The sequence below is a fragment of the Erpetoichthys calabaricus genome, chromosome 16, assembly GCF_900747795.2.
Source record: "Erpetoichthys calabaricus chromosome 16, fErpCal1.3, whole genome shotgun sequence".
NCBI lineage: Eukaryota > Metazoa > Chordata > Cladistia > Polypteriformes > Polypteridae > Erpetoichthys > Erpetoichthys calabaricus.
The window spans coordinates 59535298-59560213 of NC_041409.2; the positions used below are offsets into that span (position 1 = coordinate 59535298).

The following is a 24916-nucleotide window of genomic DNA, read 5'->3' on the forward strand; positions in this document are numbered from 1 at the left end:
CCAGTCTACACCCTGTCAAATAGGCAAATCAGCTGCCGCAATGTCAAAAGATGCAGAAGCAGTTTGTGAAAAGATAAGTACACTCTTACTGCTACCATAGGAATTAAGAAGTTAACAACCAGGTGCTGGTAATCAAATGTCCTGATCATCAGCAAGTATGACCACCTCTATAAAAGCAGATGTTTTGACAGTTGGCTGGTCTGGAGCATTCATGTGTGTGTTAACACAATGACAAGGAGGAAAGACCTCAGCAATGATCAATCTGGGAAGGGTTATAAGGCCATCATTCTACAGTGAGAAAGATCATCTATTCACAAGTGGAAAACATTCAGGACAGTTCATAATCTTTCCAGGAGTGGATGGCACAAGAAATTCACTGCAAGGTCAGACCGTTCAGTGCTCAGAGAAATTGTAAAAAAAAAAAAACAACTTTTCAGACTCTACAGGCCTCAGCATGTAAAATGTTAAAGTTCCATGACAGTACAATTAGAAGAAGACGAAATAAGTATGGCTTGTTTGAAATGGTTGCCGGAAGAAAGCCTCTTCTCTCTAAAAAGAGCATGGCAGCACGGCTTAGGTTTGCAAAGTTGCATCTGAACCAACCACAAGATTTTTGAAACAGTGTCCTTTGGACAGATGAGACCAAAGTGGAGATGTCTGACCGTAATTACACAGCACTGCATTTGGTGAAAACCAAACTGAGTAATCAGCACAAACACTTCATACCAATTGTCAGCCACAGTGGTGGAGGGGTGATTTGGGCTTGTTTTATAGCCACAGGACCTGGGCACCTTGCAGTCATTGACTCGACCATGAACTCCTCTGTATACTAAAGTATTCTAGAGTTAAATGTGAGGCTATCTGTCCAACAGCTAAAGTTTAAACTAAATTAGGCATACAGTAGGGCAGTGATGCCAATCACACCAGCAAATCTTCAGCAGAATGGCTGAAAAAGAAAAGAATCAAGGTGTTGCAATGGCCCAGTCAAAGTCCAGACCTCAACCCGATTGAAATGCAGTGTCAGGATCTTAAGAGAGCTGTGCATAAATGAATGTTTGCAAACCTCAATGAACTGAAGCAACATCTATATATATAAAAATGGAATGGGTGGGTCATCGGGTGGGCCTTTTTTTCATTCCGTCGTTTTTTCGACGTTTTGAAAATGTAGAATGATTATTTGATTTTTTTTGTTTATATTTGATCGTGTCTATGTAGCCGCCGTCGTAATAAAGTATCGCTAAAATCGTCATTTATCGTAATTTATTTTTGACGTATAACGTCGCCGTCGTCGAGGTCAGTGATACCAGTGCAAAAAATCTGCTTACGGTTGAAAGACACGCCCTACTCACTGGACAGTTAAAACACCAATCAAACTAACGATGACATCAAGTATTACCCAATCAAAAGTAGGAAAGGAGGCATCTTCATAAAATGCGTGTGGGATGATTTTGCATGAGACGCTGCTTTAAAAAAAAAATGATAAAAAAAATACGGGATAAATCCGTCCAGTATTGATTCAAAACGGGGACGCGCAATTTCATTCTCAACGCGGCACGATTCCGTATTTTAAAGGACGGGTGGCAACCCTACAGTGCCAGGTAACCACCCATACAATCACATTGTGATTCAGACTGGAATGCAATGAATGTAATTACCCCGATCTACATACAAGGCGAAAGTCTTGCAACATTCAAAGATGATGGTTTGGGATAAGTACACCATACAACATAAAAGAGCTTATGAAGCCTTGAACCGAAAAAAGCAACATCTCAGAGATCGTAAAAAAAAAAAATAGGAGCTAATGTCGTTTTACTCGCTGTAGATTTTAGTCAAACATTACCAGTTATTTCACGAGGGAGACCAGCAGATGAACTCAACGCGTGTTTAAAATCCATGCTTCTCCCACGGTCGGTTATATGTCGCGTGTTCTCGGGTAGGTGCACCAAAAAATGTATACATTTAAGCATGTAATGGGCAAAGAAAAAATGAGGTATACCGAAGGCACTGCAGTAGTACTTAATGTAACTTTACTTCTTAAATGTTAATGTTTTACTGTTTCATAATTTATACGCTTCTTATATGTTGTTCAAATTCTTTTATCAAAATACCACTGACAGCGCAATGCACGATAACATCGAGTGAATACACCATACGCATCCGCCCACGGCTGCCCTGCTGTGCGCAGATACGACTTGATTGTACAATAAAATAAAATAAAGATAAAAAGACTAAAACAATCATCACCCATAAAGCGGATAGTAGACGTGACGTACTATATGTGTACCACATTTCAAGTGTATAGGTGCAACGGTTTTGCGAGCTACAGGTCATTTAAAATCCTGACAGACACACAAATTGCCACGGTAGCAATTACAGAAGAAGATTTTACTGTTTAATAATTTATATTTATATGAAATGTGCTTCTTATATATTACTTCATATTCTCATATGATAATGAGTTAATGTTTATATTGATTTCTGTGTTATTAAAACTGCATGTATGTGTGTATATGTATACGAGCTGTATATACCCGGCGTTGCCCGGGGCAGAAGTAACCTAATCGGTCAAACACTTACATATATACCAAAGTAAACTAATCGGTCAAACAGTTACATATATAAAAAAAGCGAACCTAATCGGATAAACAGCTTCATATATACAGAAGCGAACCTAATCGGACAAACAGCTAATCTATATACATAAGCAAACCTAATTGGTCAAACAGTTACATAAATACAAAAGCAAACCTAATCGATGAAACAGCTTTATATATACAGAATCGAACCTAATTGGTCAAACAGTTATGCATGTGCAGAATGATTTTACAAAGATTATGCGTGTTAACAATCATTAAAAAGAAAAGATTGAGGAACTCTTCTTCTATATGTGATAAAGCTGGATGAAGCTGACTTGACGAAGACGTAGGTGGCATAGATTGGTTTTTTTCTAAAACAGAAGAAAAAAATGAGTATCTATTATTATTTTTAATTAGAATGAAAATGAGAACCTTGATTAGAGATAGATTATCCGTATTAAAATATGTGCATGAATAAACTTTTGCTAACTCTCTAGCAAAAGTTTATTCATACAAATTGGCATGGGATGGCTTTGTGAAAAAGTAAAAATTACATAAAAATAAATTGACAATGCGTACTTCGATTTGACTGAGATTATCTATAATGATCAAAAAAAAGTTTACTATGTTTTTTTTTTCCATACGGAAAGGATGTAAAACCTTAGATAGGCACCCTTCAGCCCGTACTGAAGGGTAGTGTCAGATTCTTACTGACTAAAAAACACCCTTTTTATTCCACAGCTACCCCCAAAAACCACTATTAGGCATTACTTTGGGGTGGCAGTAGTTTAGTTATGAAACAGCTGGGTCCTGAAAAAAAATCTGTGTTATTAGTGGCTTCATCACATATAGAAGAAGAGTTCCTCAATCTTTTCTTTTTAATGATTGTTAACACGCATAATCTTTGTAAAATCATTGTGCACATGCATAACTGTTTGACCAATTAGGTTCGCTTCTGTATATATGAAGCTGTTTGATCGATTAGGTTTGCTTTTGTATTTATGTAACTGTTTGACCAATTAGGTTTGCTTATGTATATAGATTAGCTGTTTGTCCGATTAGGTTCGCTTCTGTATATATGAAACTGTTTGTCCGATTAGGTTCGGTTTTTTTATATATGTAACTGTTTGACCGATTACGCTTACTTTGGTATATATGTAAGTGTTTGACCGATTAGGTTACTTCTGCCCCGGGCAACGCCGGGTATATACAGCTCGTTGTAAATAAGAGTGGGCCAAAATTCCTCCACAATGATGTGTGAGACTGATACTGTCATACAGAAAATAATTACTCTAGGTTATTTGTTGCTAAAGGTGGTTCTGCAAGCTATTGAATCATGGGGTGTACTTAGTTTTTCACAAACGGCTTCTCCATTTTGGCTTCATTTTTGTAAAATAAATAATGACACAGTGGAATCTGTTGTGTGTTGTTTAACACATGAGGTTAAATTTGAATAATTTTAGAACCTGGTAAGGGCCAGATGCTTTTTATGACCTGATACGTAAAACCATAGAACTGTAGGAAGGTGTACTTTCTTTTTCACATGCAGATTATAGCAAAATCGCAGAATAACAAAGCATAGTAACTAACAATTACAAACACATAATCACCTACAGCCTTACAGGACAGGCTTTGTCCCTGGTTGTGTGGTGGGGTGGATTCTCTACTTTTTCACCATCCACACCACCTTCTTCTCTATTTCTCCAGACTCATTGTCTGTGTGGTGTTTATCATCTCTGTCCCTCTCTCTTTCTGATCCTGAAAGGCTTACTCTTGTTCTGTAGCACTTAGGTTTGCTCCCATTTCTGCCCCACAAGATCCCTTGAACTGATGGTACAATGACATACATATTTTTAGTGACAGGTTCAGGTTTCTTCAATAAAGCCAATGTGAGAATTGAAACCACAAATTATTGGGTGTTTGAATTAAACACCTTAACCACTAGATCATGATGTCATGTACTGAAGACAGCATTCCTCTTTTCTTACAGTGCGTCTGGAAAGTATTCACAGCGCATCACTTGTTCCACATTTTGTTATGTACAGCCTTATTCCACAATGGATTAAATTCATTTTTTTCCTCAGAATTCTACACACAACACCCATAATGACAACGTGAAAAAAGTTTACTTGAGATTTTTGCAAATTTATTAAAAATAAAAAAATGAGAAAGCACATGTACATAAGTATTCACAGCTTTGCCATGAAGCTCGAAATTGAGCTCAGGTGCATCCGGTTTCCCCTGATCATCCTTGAGATGTTTCTGCAGCTTAATTGGAGTCCACTGTGGTAAATTCAGTTGATTGGACATGATTTGAAAAGGCACACACCTGTCTATATAAGGTGCCACAGTTGACAGTTCATGTCAGAGCACAAACCAAGCATGAAGTCAAAGGAATTGTCTGTAGACCTCAGAGACAGGATTGTCTCGAGGCACAAATCTGGGGAAGGTACAGAAAAAATTTCTGCTGCTTTGAAGGTCCCAATGAGCACAGTGGCCTCCATCATCCGTAAGTGGAAGAGTTTGAAACCACCAGGACTCTTCTAGAGCTGGCCGGCCATCTAAACTGAGCGATCGGGGAGGAAGGGCCTTAGTCAGGGAGGTGACCAAGAACCCGATGGTCACTCTGTCAGAGGTCCTCTGTGGAGAGAGGAGAACCTTCCAGAAGAACAACCATCTCTGCAGCAATTCACCAATCAGGCGTGTATGGTAGAGTGGCCAGACGGAAGCCACTCCTTAGTAAAAGGCACATGGCAGCCCGCCTGGAGTTTGCCAAAAGGCACCCTGAAGGACTCTCAGACCATGAGAAAGAAAATTTTCTGGTCTGATGAGACAAAGAATGAACTCTTTGGTGTGAATGCCAGGCGTCATGTTTGGAGGAAACCTGCACCGCTCATCACCAGGCCGATACCATCCCTACAGTGAAGCATGGTGGTGGCAGAAAGATGTCTGCGGCAATGTACAGAGACATCCTGGATGAAAACCTGCTCCAGAGCGCACTTGACCTCAGACTGCGGCGATGGTTCATCTTTCAGCAGGACAACGACCCTAAGCACACAGCCAAGACATCAAAGGAGTGGCTTCAGGACAACTCTGTGAATGTCCTTGAGTGGCCCAGCCAGAGCCCAGACTTGAATCCGATTAAACATCTCTGAGAGATCTTAAAATGGCTGTGCACCGACGCTTTCCATCCAACCTGATGGAGCTTGAGAGGTGCTGCAAAGAGGAATGGGCGAAACTGGCCAAGGATAAGTGTGCCAAGCTTGTGGCATCATATTCAAAAAGACTTGAGGCTGTAATTGCTGCCAAAGGTGCATCGACAAAGTATTGAGCAATGGCTGTGAATACTTATGTACATGGGATTTCTCAGTTTTTTTATTTTTAATAAATTTGCAAAAACCTCAAGTAAACTTTTTTCACGTTGTCGTTATGGGGTGTTGTGTGTAGAATTCTGAGGAAAAAAATGAATTTAATCCATTTTGGAATAAAGCTGTAACATAACAAAATGTGGAAAAAGTGATGCGCTGTGAATACTTTCTGGATGCGCTGTATATTAGAGGCAATCTCCTTACTGTGTCATAAGACAGTATTGCACAGCTTAACCTAAAAAATGCACGGCCACCTTCACTCTTCTCATAGTCGATTTGAACTCTCATGATTTTACAAATGAAGGGTAAGGATTTTTCTCAGAACTCTTCATGTGTGTCCAATTGTGCTGTTTTAGATTGCATAATCAGGGCTGGGTCTTCTCCTTGCCCATGTTTTATTCTTTGTTCACTGTTTGTCATAGCAGAGCACCATTTAGGTGCTCCATTTCATCTGAACTAATGTATACTTTAGACCAATGTGTGTGTGTTTAATTGAGTAATATCATTCATAAAGGAGGGATGAACAAAAGGTAAACAATAACTATCTACATAAACAGGAAGCTAATGAAACCTCTGTGAGCCTCACTAGAATGACTTTTGCCCTGTTATCCAGTAAGTTCATAACCTCATTTTCCTTGCAACAAATCAGGTGTCTCTTTCTCTAACTCTGGTCTACTTTCTTGCCTGCTATTTAGCATTCACCTAGCTGAAGAGTCATTAAGCCCCTAGTTAAGAGTGCCCTCCAGTGGTCCTTTCGAACATTAGAACATTTTGTGCTGATATGCTAGGTAGCCTCTAGGACAGCAGAGCTACACTTAATATAGATGGGTTACTTCTTACTGCCCTCCAAATTTCCCTCACCATGAGTTTACTCTGTTGGGGGATTTGTTACGGTTGACATGTGAGGGGTTGTCTGCCATCAGCACATAGCTACTGGTCTCTGGATGAGCTTAGGTAATACCCTCTGATAACTTGGGAGAAACTTGTGTGCACCTACACTGATTCTGGTGGCATGAATCACAATGATAGATTATGTTTTTCTTAGAAGACCCCCACCTGTATATCATGGTGGGCAGTGGATTTATTGTAATCTCTGTCGATCACCAAACAAGTGCAGTGGTTACTCACGCCAAGCTCCCCAAGGCACTACTTTGCTTCCATCTCCATGATGCTGACATGTTTCTCAGTAGATAATGTGTCAGTTAGATACTTCAGGTAATCACTAGGCAAAATATGGGTTGTTTACATGCAGTGTTGTGCCCAGCACAGTCACACTGGGCACCTTGTAATATAGGAGTGTGACTCACAGTTCCAGCAGGCACGGAAAGCCACAGACATACAGCTTAGTTGGGATGTCCAAACCCCACGGAGCAGGAGTGACAGTTGTGGTTAGGGGAGTCATCAGTGAGTGTGAATGAAGTAGGTCTTTCATTTTTATTTTTCTGAATAGGCAAGGTCATTGGACCTTGAATTGGACAGATTGTGACAGAATGTGTGTGTAAGTTGGATCTGCTATTGATACTCCTCTCCATACATGACAAACAGGAGCCTGTGTGCAGTCCAGCAGGAAATAGACATAAAGGTGTTTCCTGATTTAAATGAAAACTAGACAGATTTAAAAATCCAGTTCCTGGTGTATATTTGGAAACTTTTGGGCGCTGTCATCCTGAGCACAGCAGGATCATAAGAGTCTCAAAGGGAGGAATACCACAACTTGAACCTGCATCCCATCTCTACTTTGTGACCCAGCAATACAACACGTTTGTCCAGTTTTGTTGACTTGGCATTGTAACTAGAGTTACTTGTGGCTAAAAAGAAAATATCCCATGTATCCCCTTTTCATTCATTTTTGAATATGCGGTTTCCATCCTTGATGGGACAGCAGTCCAGCACAGGGTATGTTAATTTAGAGTATCACACAGATTTTAGGAAAGTAACTAGACAAAACAAGATTTGAGGAGAATATTCATCCTCAACGCAGGCAATGACTGAGCTGGGATTTGAATACTACTACTTAGATCTATGAGAGACAGCAGCACTAACCACTGTGTCACTAATCTTAAGCTCTTTTTTTTAACCATCAATATATCCTTCCATCAATCAGGATGTCTCAATACTAATGTCATGCTATACCATCAGTGCACATTTAGAAACATCCAAGGAGAATGTTCACTTCTGAATCTTTCAACCCTGGATGGAAACAAAACCTGCGGCCTTGTCAGTCCAGCTTTTCCATGGGTGTTTCTTCCCAGGCCGGGATGTAGGTAATAGATGGCTACTGCTTACAGCAGTCCTGTATTTAGACGATAACACCCTGAGGAGGATAAGAACTGTCATTATTCTCATTTGGTGTCTGTGGAGAAGAACTGGGTCAAAATGGGAACTAAGTGTACATTCCAGACACAAAGCTCCTGGTGTTATGGTTTTCAGAGTTCTGTTGTAAAAGTTCTTATATTTGAAGTTTGGACATAATGTGTTTCATTTTTAAATGGTAATTTTTATTTTCCTTACTATTTTGTCATTTATTGCAGTCACCGCGATTTGTCTCCTCTGTTGTTAAAAACTCTGGCTCTGTTGCCACCACTTGACCCTCTGAAGATATATCATGTAATGTCTTCTTAAGGAGAGTATTTAAAATGGTGGCATGCTGTAGCTAGAATCCAAAACTTTCAAATTTAAACAAAACTCTTCATGGAGTTACCTAGAACTAGGGAGTCAGAACGTTGCACAATGTTTAACTATGCCTTTTTGTCTTTTGATTTTGGTTTCTCAGTTCTTTTTGATCCCTTGGATCTTAACCTTTTCTGTAATTCTGGCCATGAGTTGCCTTATGTCTTCTGATCATTTACTCATTATCTTTTTCTTTCTGCCATTTCCAATCTTCCAACATTCCAAATTTGCTCTGCCACTAAGCTTCAGCTTTATATCCTCCCAGTACATTGTGCTACATTAAAACTTTGTTGTTTTTTTTTTGCCTTTCAGTTAATGTGACAGTCTCAGGGAAGCAGCACTTACTTGGACTCTACGACACAGCAGGACAGGTAGGAAAACTGCACTGGTAACCCTAATTGTGAGGTGAGCTCCTCAGCAGTCAAAAGTGACACCACAGGAAGTCTTTCAGAAAGTACAAGGGTAAAAGCAAGCGTCTGTTTAATGGGGATGTGCTGAGCAGGCCTGGGGCAAGGTGACTTTGTAGTGAAGTCAATGGACTAAGTGGAGCCAATAGCTAGTTTGAATCTTGAAAAAGTGATTTGATTGTTCTTTCTCTTTGAAAACTGAAAAACTGGCTGCCTGTGGGGACTTTTGGTTGTTTGCTTACTGGCTCTGGGTTCACATTCAACTTTGCTGTGTGAGGAGGTGAAACAGTGATTGTTGTGACCTTACTCATTTTTTGACGGTCACAAATGGAAGCTTGTCCAGAATAACACAGGAATGGGCAAATGTAGTAGGGAACATCAAGACTGAGGCTGGGAGGGAGAAAAAGTGCCTGCCACTGTGAAGTAAGATACCCTCGCAGTTTCAGTAGGAGTCAGAAGCCCTGCTTACTTGTTTGGGAAAGGGGAATTCCCTTTAGCTCAGCACGGTAAGCAGCTGCTCCTGACTGAGAAGCCCAAGGTTCATGTTGGCCTTTTTATGTGAGACCATGAACTGGAGAGGGATAGAGCCCTGAATGGTTTCTTGAAAGTGACAGTTGTCTTTCCATTTTGATCCACATGACCCCCAAAAACTCTCCCCCTTCACCCCCAGTTTACTGAAACCACCTTTCATATTTTGTCGGCTTGGAGCTTGTTCCTTATTTGGAATCCTTATCAGTATAAATTTAAATTTGTTGTTGGCAAAACCAAAGAATAGTGCCAGCACTGTAGGTCTAGGTTTTATTTTTCAACATGTGTGTGAGAAGTTTGCACAAAATCAAAAGAATTGAATCTGATAAATATGAGACTTGTATGAATTCCTGACAAAGTCCATCCATTCGTTAATCTCATCTCATTTCTTATCCACTTATCCTCATGAGGGTTGTGTTGGCAGCAGGTCACCCCAGACTTTCCTGTCCCCAGCTACGCATTTTTGCTCTTCATGGGGAATTCCCAGACATTCCCAATCAGTGAAGTGATGTCTTCCTTTCACTATGTCCTGGGTCTGCTGCAGGTTCTCTGTCCATTGGGATGCTCACAGAGCAGCTCTAGGGTGAGACATCCTTACAAAATGTCGAAAGCACCAAAACTTGCTCTAATCGATCTGGAGGAGCAGCAACTTTACTTTGAGGCTCTTCTGGGCTTCTTATGCTATCATGGAGTGTCAGCCTGGCCACTCTGTGAAGAAGTCTACTTTCTGGTACGTGTACTTGCATTCTAAATGTGTATAATACAATTTAGAGTCACGGTGACTCAGTGCCTATGCTGGCAGCATCAAGTACAACCTCCTCTGAACAGACTGTCAGTCTATTTAAAGCATTTATTTAATACAAACACCAAATCCAATCTCTTTTTTTTTTAACAATGAAGCATTGGAAGCACCACTGCTTTTTTCAGTTTGGCCTAGTGATAAGCTTCAACATAACTTTGATCCTTAATGAGATCTCATATATAGTCATTTGCAAAATAAAACAGTATTGCTACTTTTTCACTAACACTAGGATAAGGTAAGAACTCTAAGACAATGGCATATACTTTGCAATTTTTAAAAATCGTAGTCAAGCAACTTACTCCCATTGCACAATAGAGGTGCTGGTCATACATGTGCTGAAACTGTACAAGCACTGCCCAATTGGCTTGCCAAGATGTGGGTGCTCAGACCATACGTGTACATGGCCCTTATGGACAGGTTTACCCATTGACATTTCACAATTAAGCTTTACACATTCAGAAAACAACATTGCAACAGACTTCTCAAAATGTCAACAAAGAAAACAGCGGAGTTGCTGAATCTTGCTGAATTGTGCTGCGAAACTACAAAGAATAGAAAAAAGGCGTAACTGGATATGTGGATGATTGAGAAGGCGTAGACAATGTGGTCTGTCTATTTTACAGAAATAATTGGAGGCATAATCTATGTGATTTACTGTTGTCTGTGTTTATTTTGGGTCTAATGTTTCCTAAGATACTTTTGTCATTGGCCATCTAGCTGTATGTGTGTTGCTGTACTGTAGTTAGCTTTTTGAAATCAAAAGGGAGAGAATGAGCATGGCAACGGTAATATCCAATGTGCAATGTCCGGCTACTATACTGTTCTCTCTTTGCCATGTCTACTGTGATTATTGTTACCAAGTGCACACACACCTGGGATTCTGCACAAGGAATTGTGGGAAATTAGATGGCCACATTAGAAAACTAGTTTGTTTTTATTACACAGTGGGTAACATATATTATATATTATTTGAAGTTGGAAAAAATCTAATTCTTACTTAGAAAGTGTATACAATACTTTTTAAAAACATCCATCCACCCATCCATATTCCAACCTGCTGAATCCGAACACAGGGTCACGGGGGTCTGCTGGAGCCAATCCCAGCCAACACGGGGCACAAGGCAGGAACCAATCCCGGGCAGGGTGCCAACCCACCGCAGGACACACACAAACACACCCACACACCAAGCACACACTAGGGCCAATTTAGAATCGCCAATTTTTAAAAACATGACAAGGCTTAATTAAAAAAAATTAGAACAAACGTTCAACTAGCTGAATGAAATTTCTGACATGATAGAAATTTTTCAAATGATACGATAGCACAGTGGAAAGATGCAATCGGGCATCGCAAATTCCCTAATAATGCAGGTGAAACTATGGCAGATGTTGCTGAAATTCAGGCTGATTCAAAAAATCAATCAGCAAATGCAAAGCCATCTGAAAATCGTGCCAAAACTGCACAGCATGTGCCCGTCTTAATGAAGGCTGTACATGTACATTGATTACATCAAACATACAGTATCGTGGCAAACATCTGAATACATACCTATATCGTAGATAAGGGTGAATTTCCTGCTGTGCCAATTTATGTTCCTGCTCTTGTTTCTGGTCGCTGTTTTTCCAAAGTTAAGCTTCTTCCTGCTACTTGTCTGTATTCTGGATTAGAGTTGGCAAGTCCGGTTGGATGCTGTCAATGGCATGTGTTCCTATACGACGATATGCGCGTTACTACATTTTGTATAAAAGCGACTAATTGCACTTTGCAGGCAGAAACGTGTGTTTAAAAAAAGGCGCGCAGATTTTTCTTGTTACCTGCCCGAGGCCATGGGCTGCAACCAATCAGTGACCGCGACGTCACAACAATGGCGTACAGAGCAAGAAACAAACAAGGTATGAAACTTTACATTTGGTATCTCGAACCTCAAGTTTGTAATACTATTAATATTAATAATAATAAAACTATTACGCTGGTGCTAATGGAATAGTGGAGCATGTACATCCCACACTTGGGCCAGAAATGCGTTTTACAGAAGGTACCGATTTAGTACCTTTGAATAGATTGATTACTGAAAGATGTTGTTGGACCTCAATTCGCTGGAGAACAACAACAACATTTATTTATATGGCACATTTTCATACAAACAATGTAGCTCAAAGTGCTTTACATCCATCCATCCATTATCCAACCTGCTATATCCTAACTACAGGGTCACGGGGGTCTGCTGGAGCTAATTCCAGCCAACACAGGGCGCAAGGCAGGAAACAAACCCCGGGCAGGGCGTCAGCCCACCGCAGGTTCTTTACATGATGAAGAAAGAGAAAAAAGACAAAATAAATAAGAATTAAAATAAGGGAACACTAATTAACATAGACTGAAAGTAAGTTCCAATGGCCAGGGAGGACAGAAAAAAACAAAAAAACTCCAGACGGCTGGAGAAAAAAATAAAATCTCCAGCATGGGTTACGAACATGTTTGAGATGGGCCACCACATGATTGTGCAGTAAAATTAGCTAAGTGCTAAATCTATGGCGAGTGATACACCGCCGCTTCTTTAGCCTACTATTTATTGCGGTAGTATGCGATCAGAGACGCATCTTCCAAACAACGCTGTTAAAGCCTCAAGGAGAGCTTTCGTTTGCAAGTTTCGAAAATAGAATTAAAACTTCTTGTGACACCAACCTATAACACAGTCAAAATGAGATGACTCACAATTAAAGACAATAGAAAGAAAGGGGGAGGAGGGAATGATAGATGAGATGGTGTAGTGAAATGTCCAAACGAAAAGAACTCCTGGAGCACAAGAATGGGGCGGGTTGAACAGTATGGTCAAAGTATATTTAGTGCTGCGTCACTGTTGTATGCTAAATGCAGTTTCAGTGGTCACGTAAAATTGATTGGAGCAAAGAAGATTTAACGCACAAGGACGAATTCCGTCTGTTAACATTATTTGAAAGTGATTTGATAAATTTCAATCTCCCGTTAGTCTGAAGGACGTTTGTTTGGACGATCGAGAGCAGTAAGAATGTCAGGAAATATCAAACCTGTGAGACAAGCAGGAATTTGTTATATCAGTCGTTAACATTTAATACTGAGTGTTAGCGGACTTTTTCATCAGGGTTTATCTTGTCACCAGTATAAAGTACAAATAGTGCATACATTTTTTCAGGAATAATTTAGCTGCACGAACCAACATTTTGTATTCACTTTATTGAATTGTTAAATGAAAACTGTGATATACGCAATAATTTGTGAACTCGTTCAGAAGAATGTATTAAAGCACAGGTGTCGAACTCCAGGCCTGGAGGGCCACAGTGACTGCAGGTTTTCATTCTCACCCTTTTCCTAATCAGTGGTTAGTTTTCACTGCTAATTAACTCCTTTTCCCTTCATTTTAATAGCCCTGTTTTTAAGGATTCAGTCCTCTCAATTAATTCTCTTCTTCATTAAATGGCAGCTAAACAGAAATGTGACGTGAAACGAGCCAACAGATGACCAGTTAAACTGGGGTTTCAAACTCCAACCAACTTCATTCCAACCAGTTTCTTAATGATTCTTGCTGTGAATTAAAGCCGTTACTTAATTCCTCGGCTTGCTGCTGCTCTCTGTCTGTTATAGCAGACATTTCCCAAACTGTTGATTTTCTGTTTCTGATTATTGACCTGAGAGATCAACCTTACTGAGACCCTCACCTTTCTTTATGTTCAGATAATGTGGTTAGCTGGTCACCTGTTTGCTCGTTTTGTGTCTCATTATTGTTTGGCTGCTAATTAAGGAAATAGAAGGAACTAAGGGGTCTGAGTCGAGTTAATTAAAACTGAGGCAAAAGAAGCTAATTAGCAGCAAAAACAGGTCACTAATTAAGAAGGTGGTTAGAATGAAAACCTCCAGGACCGGAGTTTGACACCCCTGTATTAAAGGCAGCTCCCACTTAAAAATGAAAGTGATGTTTACGACAAGGTAATTAAACGACGTTGATTATTTATTATCTCGCTACTTTACTCCATAATCATCGAAACGAGTAAAGTGACCTACATTAAGTGACCATTCATACTGCTCTTTGAAAAATCATCGGAACTTCTCTCAGCCTAAATAAGCCTTACCCTAACCATTTACACAGGGAGTAATATACCCCAGAAATCTCCCTGTTTAAAGTGATAATTATTGTTTTATTAACAGTGTTTGATTTCCAATTTTCTCATTTATTCGTGTCAGAAATATGTTTGGATAGAAGGAAAAACTTTTTGTAATTTTTAATATATGGCAATTGTTAGTTGCATGGCTCAGCTGTAATTATGGCAGTAATCCCCTTCTTGGGTCCTAGTATGTTACCGGTTTTCTTATTTGGTCCTGATTAAAACATTTAAGACCCCATGGGTGTGACTGTGAGGTATGAGCGACGGGGGCTCAAGTGTTCAGTCTTGATATGCTGCTTCACAAATATCTTACGTCTTTTGATTCTTAAAGGACTTTTATTTGCAAAAGGATGACCATCTCTATTATATACATATAAACTGGGCACACTAGTCATTCATGCCCAGTCCGGTCGAATAAGAAACAGTAACTCATTTAAGCCTCGTCAGTACTGCCGGGCTTGACTCCTACCTCCCACCCCGCGACCTTGTAGTGGGATTACGCGGATTGGAAAATCAATGGATGAATGTTTTCCTTTAAATTAAGCCTCATCAAGCGCAGAATCACGTTTCCTACACAAAACGCAGTTCTTGGTTGCTGCCTTCAAACTGCGCAGTGAAAGCACTGATGTAGGCATGTGTATTGTGGCTGTTGAAGCCCAAGAACAATATCGGGCATTATTTAACAGAGGGGGGGATTATCATGTAATGAATTGAGTCAAGAGGGTATAGGCAGTGGTGTGAGCAGCCACCCACCCGATACGTGCAAATGGTGCTTCAGGGGCTTTGTAATCAACACGATCGCCTTTACAGAACGACCCGAGTGTGCCTCCTGAATGTCACTAATGATGTCAGCCTAGAAAGAGATTTCATTTGCATAACTAAGACCCCCTGGGTAAAGAACATGGCATCTGCATGTGATCTCGGGCCCATGGGAGAGGAAGAAAGAACAGGAACCCACACGCATCACTCTTGCAGTAAATCGGTCTGCTCCATCTGCGAGGCTACAAAGTTGAGGAACCGGGCGGGATTAGGATTCGCTTAGGAATGTTCGTGTCTTCCTGTGGAGAGGAGATGGCAAGATATGTGGTGCTTCTGGGACCAAAGCCAAAAGATGCAAAAGGAGAGATGAACCCTCTGTGCCTTTATACGGGTCAAACTTTTGCTTTGCTTTGCATTTCTGAGATGTTTATGAAAAACTGCAGTTGGTGTGTCAAGTACTTTTTTTGAAGCACATATACACAATGCTATTGTTTTATGTTCTCTCATAGCTTCACGTTGGCATGCATATTGAAATACGTGCATGCAAGTAAATATTCACGGATTTCTCTATTTTATTTGTTACTTCTGTTATGTTGGTTTCTCACTGCTATAATGTAATAGGAAGGCAGTGTGGTGTGAGGCTTTGTACTTCAAATCCTGAGTTTGTGGGTTCAAATCCTGATATATTGTGTGACTATGAGCAAGTTACCTTCACCTGTCTGTACTCCAATTGGAAAACCAAAAGAAATGTAACCAATTGTATCATAAATGTTGTAAGTAGCCTTGAATAAAGGCATCAGCCAAATAAGTAAATGTAAATGTAATATCTTGTGTGTCCTCTGTTTATGTTTGTTTCCATCTACTGTAATATCCTTTTTGTGTATTATTTTTTCATTCTTGGCCGTTCTGTGCCAGTGGATGTGTACTACTGTCTTAGTTGGGTTTGGGGGGGGCATATTTTTTAAATGCGTTCCATAAACAAATTAGCAGTGGCAGAAACTACCCAACTGATTTATTGGAAAATTCTAGGTGGCGCCATACAGCTCTGGGGAGGTGGGTGTAAATCCCAGCCATGTGACTCTGCCCTTGACCTGATGAATTCTTCTTCGTGTACTCCAGTTTTATTCCCATGTCCCAAAGATGTGCAGGTTGGGTTACTGGGTGGCTCTGAGTTGTCTCTGTACCACTGAGAGTGAGTGTGCATTGCAATGGACTGCTGTTCCATCCATGGTTAGTACTGACCTCACAGCCAAGAATTGCTCAATAAGCTCTGGCCCCTTGAGCCTCTGCAATAGAAAAGAAGCAGATTAACAACACACTGAGGAAGAAGTGGGGGGTTAACTTGATTGATTGAAGGATTTTTGAAATGGAATTAAGAGCCTCTCTGTGCCATTCACCCAAATATATGCCTGCTTCTAGAAATGTGTACGTTTATGTTCTGATAGGTTGGCTATACAGTATGTATTCAAATAGGGAGTTGAATGTTTGCTGCTGTTATGTCATTGTTCAAGTGAATCTTTTAGAACTACACTAGGTGATGAACAATCATCATCAGCATAATAGTCATTTTCCAAACAGTATGGAAAAATATTTATGTACTGCTATTGTTTACCACACCTTTAAAATTGTGCAAAAGAGTGAATGATATTTGGACCAAACTCCCTCACACCACTTTATAATAAACAGTATTAAAGATTGTTATTGCTCACCAGTACTTTGAGAATATTGTGAATGTGTTTTTTTTTTTTCTTCAAATTTGAGAAATAATGCCTGTGATTTTATAGTTGGATTGCTAATCAAAGACAGTCACATGTGAAAATATATTTAAAACAAAATCTGCCTATCTATAAAAAGTCCCCAAAACATGTTTTTTTCCAAAATACAAACGTCCTGTTCCAGCAGCTTTGGGCACCTGTTTGGATGCAGATACAACCTGAAAGTTGAAAAGCAGCTGACATATTATTTTAAATTTCATGGATAGTTTACTTCCATAGTTGCATTCATTTAATTTACTGATAAAAAAAAATAAGTAGCTTAGCCGTAGTTAATAAATAGTGAATGTAAACAATGCTTTTTATTTCATTTTTGTTTACGTTGGCTTCAGTCAGACAGACTTGAATGTGCCTTTTTCTAAAGGACCAGGAGCTCATGATTTCCTGACTGGTCTCAATACTTTTTTTCATTCCTTAGCTGATTATTTTTACGCATTACTAAGTTTTTCACTTTTTGTACCTGTTTTATTACTCATTAAATTAATTTATAGAATTTAAATAATTTATAGAAACTTTTGGGTCATAGCCTTTAGCACAGCTGCTCCAAAGTTCTAACACTTCCAAATTCTTTTCATTTAATATTTTTGCACAGTTGCTGCGTTAATCTTAAGACACTGTAAATCCACTGGAATCTCAAATACTACATTGCTCACGCATCAAGTTATCTTGTTGGAAGAATCGTAACCAACCCTCTTTAAGTCAACAGGAAAATTGTGTTGATTTTTTTCCTAGTTTAAATAACACAAACTTAACTTACAAGCAATGGCAGAGAGCACAGTCATATTTCTCACTCCTCGCCTCTGGAAAACAGTACAGGGACATTAGCACTCACACGAGTAGATTCAGGAACAGTTTCTATCCACAGGTCATAAGATTACTTAACACCAAGTCATAATAACAAGTCCTGTACATGTTTCTGCATGCAAGGTTACTGAACAGCTAGTCATAACACTACTGTCTGTACCTGTTCTCTTTTTATATATTGTGTGTGTGTGTATATTATATATATAAATAATATATGCGTGTGTGTGTGGTTCATTCCATGTATGTTCTTTTGTGTGCGTCTTTTTGTTAATATTGTATTACTGACACTATTCTGAGTCAGAATTCCATTGTATTATGTACGGATAACAATAAACGTGAACTTGAATTTGTCAAACATGCATTAATTCTGTTCTAAAATAAGCTGCCAGGCCTCATCTTTTGCCTTTGTTCTGTTATCTTTTGATGTCTTAACATGCTGTGCAAGGGGAATTACAGTATCTCAAAATGGTATTTTGGTCCTTACGGCTCTCTGAACTAAGTATGGATGGGGTGTTAACTATGGTTTTAATCCTGTTTTTGTTTTATTTTGTTGTTTTGTAAATGAGATCTTCATTTTCTAGTTTTACACATTGTACAATTGTTTCAATTGTGCTTTGCTTGTTGTGGTATCATTTTTAAGCATAATTTTTTTTAATGTGTGTTGATTGTATCTTGCAATTGTTTTAACTAATGTGTTTGTTTTATTCTTGTATGTCACAATTTTGAATTTATTTCTGCTTTTCTTGAGCATTATGGGAGGCATTTATAAGTCAAATGTATTTCTGTTTTCATAACTGTTGCAGTACAAATAACTCCCATCACACAGCATACTGTATTAGGAAGTTAGGAAGTACTGTAAATAAATAATAATTAAAAAAAAATATGGATGTGAGGATTTCTGTACGCAGAGGAGCAGCATGGTAGCACAGTGCTATGCACTGATTTCCGTTTTACACTTCCCAGGACCCACGTTCAGGCCCAGTGGCCGTCTTTGTGGAGCTTTTGTTTTCACTCTTTGTTCACGTACGGTTTTCTCAAGGGACATCAGGCTGTCCATGCATCTGTGAGTAAGCTCTGCCATGGACTGGTGCTTACACATATTACCGTCAGGATCAGGCGTGGCACTCTACAGCTTTGTAATGAAAAAGGATTTAGAAAGTGGATGGCATACATTTTCACAAAGTTCTAACTGTACTTTATCAGCAAATGTGTAAAGTGCCCAGACCTTGTCAATGGGAAGTGTGCTACATAAAAATAAAGTGAATTTTCATTTTAACCAGAGGGGTGGCACAGAACAGCAGCTAATAGCCTAAATTAGGAATGTTGAAAGACAACTTTAAAAATTTTATGAAACTATTAGTTCCTTCACATATTAATGAAATACCAATGACCATCAATCCCATTAAGTAGAATAGTATGTCCAATGCTAGTGACTGGGAGCTATACTTCTTAGTTGTGCACATTGTTAATGACACTTTGCATAAAAAAAGAAAGTGAAAAAAACTAAAAGTGTATGTTTTTGTTAGGGTAAAATGAATCAAGTAACAATACAGTATATCTTCTAAGAGTAGATTTCTGTGTAAACAGAATTTCCTTAAGTTTCTATTGCTTGGAAGCTCATAGAAATACTAGAGTGAATGATACAAATACATAACAAAAGGGTAACAGTAATTCATATTCTGCAATGGTCCCCAAACTAGCCACCCAACACAAACAAACTGACATACTGTATGTATCAGATTAGTGTAGATACCTCTTAAGGTCAAGAAGTTCATGCATCTCACTGCTTGTGGATATGGAGTTTTATAAAACAAGGTTGTCCAAGACTTAGCCTTGAGAGTGTACAGACTAGTCAGTGTGGCGCAGTGGTTCAAATAAAATCTTAATGGTTTTACATGTCTGTCTGCAAAAGTAAAAGTGAATCCGCAACGGGGAGGCGAGAACCGGAGATTTTAAAAGCAGAGACATTGCTATATTGAGAAAGTCAATACCTTTTTAATAATGGACCTGTACAATATTTAGTGAAAAGCTATAACCCGTGGGAGCTGTGATGCAATGTAGTTGCTTATTATTCTTTTTAAAAATAATTGTGAAATAAGGCGGCAAGGCAGTATTGTGTTCAAAAATCCTGAGCTGAAAGCCTGGTGTGTTGACTATAGAGTTTGCAAGTTGTCCAGGTAACTCGAATACATCTCTGTCAGGTTTAGTGGGGGTGTGTATAGTAGTAATGAATGCTGGTTTTGTGTCTAGTGCCGGGCCCTCCAGGGTAGGCTGCAACCATTGGGTAACAGGCTATACAAATAAGTAACCTGCAAATTAATACATGAAATCAACAGTGTACATAAGATCACATAAAATGGTAATCGTTATACAGTGAAAGCCCACTTAGTTTGCCAACTGCGTGCGTACCTCTCATATTTAACTACTCAGACATTTTTAGCAACAATAAATGTAGCATTACTGTCACATTTTATGATGTTGTCACACAAGGAACTGTGTATCAGAGAAACTCGTTATCACTTTGTGTACCATTCATGCCTTATCTAAACATGCTGTGTGTAGAACTGTGGGTCGATTGTTCTAAAAAACCTTATTTTAATGCCAGTTACATGAAATTTAACTAGGTAATACAACTAAATTAAAACCAAAATACAAACTTTAAGCAAGAGTATGAAGTTGTTAGGCATATTCACCACACAAGGTTTTTTTTTTTTTGCGTTATAAAGGTCCTAATTGACCTTAAAACTTGTATAGCAATATTATGTGAACACATTTTCAGAAACACTATTAGACAATAGGAGGAACAAGAAAAAATAAGCTCACAGAGCCACACTGGAGTTTCCTTCAGGAAATAACCTGTAACATCCCTTTCCGGTAACATGTGGCACATGAGTATCCCACCTGATTTTACCCCACTTCACTCCTCACTTCTATTCCATTGCATCCTTTCCTTCAACCCTAATTCTTTTTTTATCCTTTTTCTAATACAGGAAGACTATAACCAACTGAGGCCTCTTTCCTACCCCAACACAGATGTGTTCCTCATCTGCTTTTCTGTGGTAAATCCTGCCTCCTACCACAATGTCCAGGAGGAGTGGGTCCCTGAGCTGCGGGCCTGTATGCCGCATGTGCCTTACATTCTGATTGGAACTCAGGTATTGTGCCAGCTAGATATCCTCTCATTCAACTTCTGGTTGCTCGTGCCCAGCATCCTTTTTAGCAGGATGACAGACCTGATGAAATGTTAAGACTGTTCAAGTTTGTATTGACTGGTCTTTAGGAGCTTGTATGGTGGCACAGTGGTCTCACCGCTCCAGAGTCTTGATTTTGAGTCCTGGCTCAGCCACAGTTTGTGGGAAGTTTGAAAATTCTCTACGTGGGTTTTCCTCCCACATCCCAAAAGCATACATGTTAAGTCAATTGGCCAAGAATGTGCCAGTGTGCCATGCAGTGGTCGGTTGGGTGCCCTGTCCAGGGCTGCCTCCTGCATTTAGGCTATGGTCCCTATAAGCCTAGCCGGGAGTAACCAACTTCAATAGCAGATAGATGGATAGTGCTTAGTTTTTTACTACCATGCATTACTGTTGAATTAATATTTATCACTCTGAAAGCAGGCATAAATTTAATTCTTTTGGGAATAAAATGCAAGAAGTAATGATGAATAAACATTTTGATTTAATATGGCATATTTCAGCAACAATTAGGGCATAATAAAAAGTTAGATCAGAGGGTTTTTTTTTTAGCATATGACCAATGCAATCTAAAGTGTAACCAGTAATATTTTATGATTAACTTGTTCTCATTGTAAAATAAATACTGGGTAACCAGAGGTCTCATTCATCAAATAAAATGATGTTTTTATTTTTCTGTGCATAGATTGATCTACGAGATGATCCGAAGACTTTAACTCGGCTGCTTTATATGAAGGAAAAGCCCTTGACATTTGAGCAGGGAATCAAACTAGCCAAAGAGGTGGGTGATCTGTTTGATTGTATCCTCAGCTTGGGCCCTCCTTTAGCAAGTGATCCTTTGTGAATGGAAATCTAAGTCGTAACAAATCATATCAAAGTGTGTTTTCTTAGTGTGATTCAACAAAAATGTTGTTAGTTATTAGGAGAGTGCCACAATTACAAGAGCCCCGTATAATCACAGAGATTTTCAGCAAAGCTCTTTTTCAGGAGTTCTCCCTCTGTAATAAAACCTGAGCGGTGCACTGTAATTCGTATTTGCTGGATTATGCACTAAAAAGAACTATATTCCATAGTATTATTCTATTGTATTAAGAACTATAAAACAAAAAAATGTAGAAGGTGATATGTAGAGGCAAATGACTTTGGATCTCAGAATGAAATTAAGCAGCAACTACACACCATGTAGCAGGTCGTTTTCTGTTTTATTTTTCTTTTCACGTTCTGATATAGCTGGCAAACTTTACACTGACTAGGCAGCATAGTTTGGTTTGGTGTAAATTTCATTTCACATTTATCTGATGGAAAGCAAGATGTTGTAATTTTATGTACACAGGTCATAATTTAAAAATGCAAACTTAATGATTGCAGATTGATATTCATGGATTGCCACAAGAGGGCATTGTAACTTAAGGAAAAGCTGGAGCAGCCTACTCCAATTCTGGGAAAAAAAAAAGAACATCTTAATCTTAAAACGTTTCTGGGCCAGGGATTACAAGCACCAGTTTGTTTGACAATTGTCCCTGTGCCAGCATGTCAGGCAGAGGCAGTTAAAAGGAAAGTTCACCGTTTTGTTAAACTTACCAGAGCTGCTGTCAGTGCCCAAGCCATTGTTAGATCTGTTGCTTGTACAATGAGATAAACTTTGATGCACACAGTATAAACAGTTTCCCCTCAAGCTGCTTTCCACCGAAACTCATGTCAGCCTGGAACACACCCTGAGCTGTCCTGTGGCTGCAGCAGTCTTTGGAAATAAAATGCCAGAACAAACTGTTTTAGTAACTCTAGTTTGATGTTTTTGTTTTTTACATTTAGAAATGTATTAAGTAAAATAATACTACATATGCTTCAATATCATTTTTATGTAACAGATTTAATATAGTTAAAACACAAACATTAGTGCAGAGAGTACATAGGACTATTCAGAAATGTTTAGTTTAATATATAATAGATATGCTGAATATCTTTTGCAGTGTGTGGTCTAGTATGGAGGTTTTATCTGACAGTGATGAACATTTTATACACTAGTGCTCTGTGTCTTCTTTGCCATCATGAAGACCAGTAGGTTTAGACTTAACTAGATAGATTTGAGATCGGAAGTAGTCTTTTTTTTTTTTTTTTGCTCAGTGTTGGTTTAGGCTTCAGAACCTCTAAACTTATAAAATGAACAAAACAGTTTTGTAAAAAATCGATTTTTCTCTTTTATTGGCTGCAGATAATTAAGTTTGAGTTTTTCATTATGCAAATAGGGTCACTTATATAATTATCATGGTGGGAGAAAAATTCATCCATCCATTTTTTAGTTCAGGGTTGTGAAGAATTGCTGCAAGGCAAAGACTGATCTGAGGTAGTAGACCTTCCTCTCACCAGGTACATTAATTCACCCGTCTAAATTCAGTGTCACTGGATTGATTAGATTCACAAGTTCACCCAACAGACACTTTTTTACACAGACATGGGAAGAATGTGCAGACTCATAGATATTGCTTGGGTGGCAGTATGAACTTACTAAGTTTTGATACAAACTACACTTTGGTGGGTGCACAGTGGTGAGGGAGTCAAGGTCAGGGGCTTATTCCTGTAAGGCAGGCAGACAGTGGGACCAGATTCTGTTTGGTTCTGGAACTGCCGTGGCAACTGTGAATAACGTGTCTTCAACTATGTGACAATCATTGTGAGGACATCATTCAGGTGGTGGCATTTTTCAGACTCAGAATTTTGCAAGAAAGGAAATGTTCATCTGATGAAGAATTAAAAAAAAACTGCCATGAAGATCTTGTCATAAAGTTCACTGTGGCACAGGTTTCAAAAGTTTTTGGAGCAATATTAAGAGTTTATAGACCATGAAGATGGGTCCTCAATCCCGAAGGTGCAGAATGACATTTAGTCTCAGCTATTTTCAGTTAGCCCTCATATATTAAGTGTGTATGTCAAAAAGAGGGTTAAGTACCCTGTAGGTGTCTTCAGGTGGTCTTGACAGGTTTTGAGACATGACTCAATAACCTTTTCCACATTCATATGAGGAAGTGGTTCCAAATTGACTTGTATTGAATCTGCTTCAAACTGCCACATGGAGCTTTCATTTTTAATTTTAGTTGCCCAGCATTTCAGTTAGGGTGCAGTCAGTGTCCTATATAGTACAATACCCACAATCCCTGAAACAAAAAAGACTTAAAATGTATAGAATATCCTACTAGCAAAAAAAACAACCTTCTCAGTTAATGCAGGAATCACAGCTTCCCCTTGTACGTAGATATGCTGCCATGTCATGGTTGGAAATCCAAATGTTTGCTGGCTGCTGTGGTGAAATGCGTAAAGGCCGTCGAGCAACATCTGAAGAGATGCACTTGAATTGTTGGTAAACTCCCACCTACAGCAGGTTTCTTCAGACATTTCTCATGTATGTTTTGGTACATACATCTTAAGTGATTCTAGCTGCAAGAGTCAAGGGGTATGTTATTTGAGGATGAGCAGATTTAATTGGAAAAAGATGTGAATCATCAGAATTTAATGCACTCCAACTCTTCCATCTTGTGTGATGCTACTAACCAATGTTATCTTTTCCAAACTGTCCTGACATTTGGTGGCATTATTCCTCTCACAAATTTCAAAACATTCTGGACAGTTCAGGTATTTTTTTATCATTTGTATTCTTAAACAACATGTTTTTGCAATTCATTTGCATTACCTGATTAGGGGAATGCCAAAGCCGAACGGTGCAGCTTCCACAGGCATGGCTTCCTTCTGATAAGTAGACATAATAATGAACTGGAATGCCAACAATGTATTTGATTCTTTCTCTTTCTCTCTCTCTACCTGCTGTCCTGGTCGTGAAGAGGATGACTCTGTTTGAAGACTTTTGAACCTTTTATTGGTCCAACATGAAGTAATTTCCATATCCAGAA

The 24916-nt window shown here is 39.0% G+C and overlaps 1 protein-coding gene across 1 annotated transcript in view; it reads left to right on the forward strand.

Moving 5' to 3' along the window:
• Window positions 1–24916, forward strand: part of rhoj (ras homolog family member J) — a 39575-nt gene that overhangs the window by 12300 nt on the left and 2359 nt on the right. Inside the window, exons 2-4 of the mRNA XM_028821178.2 lie at window positions 8927–8985; window positions 20814–20978; window positions 21700–21795. Coding sequence (XP_028677011.1) covers window positions 8927–8985; window positions 20814–20978; window positions 21700–21795 — 320 coding nt within the window. The remainder of the gene's footprint in view (window positions 1–8926; window positions 8986–20813; window positions 20979–21699; window positions 21796–24916) is intronic.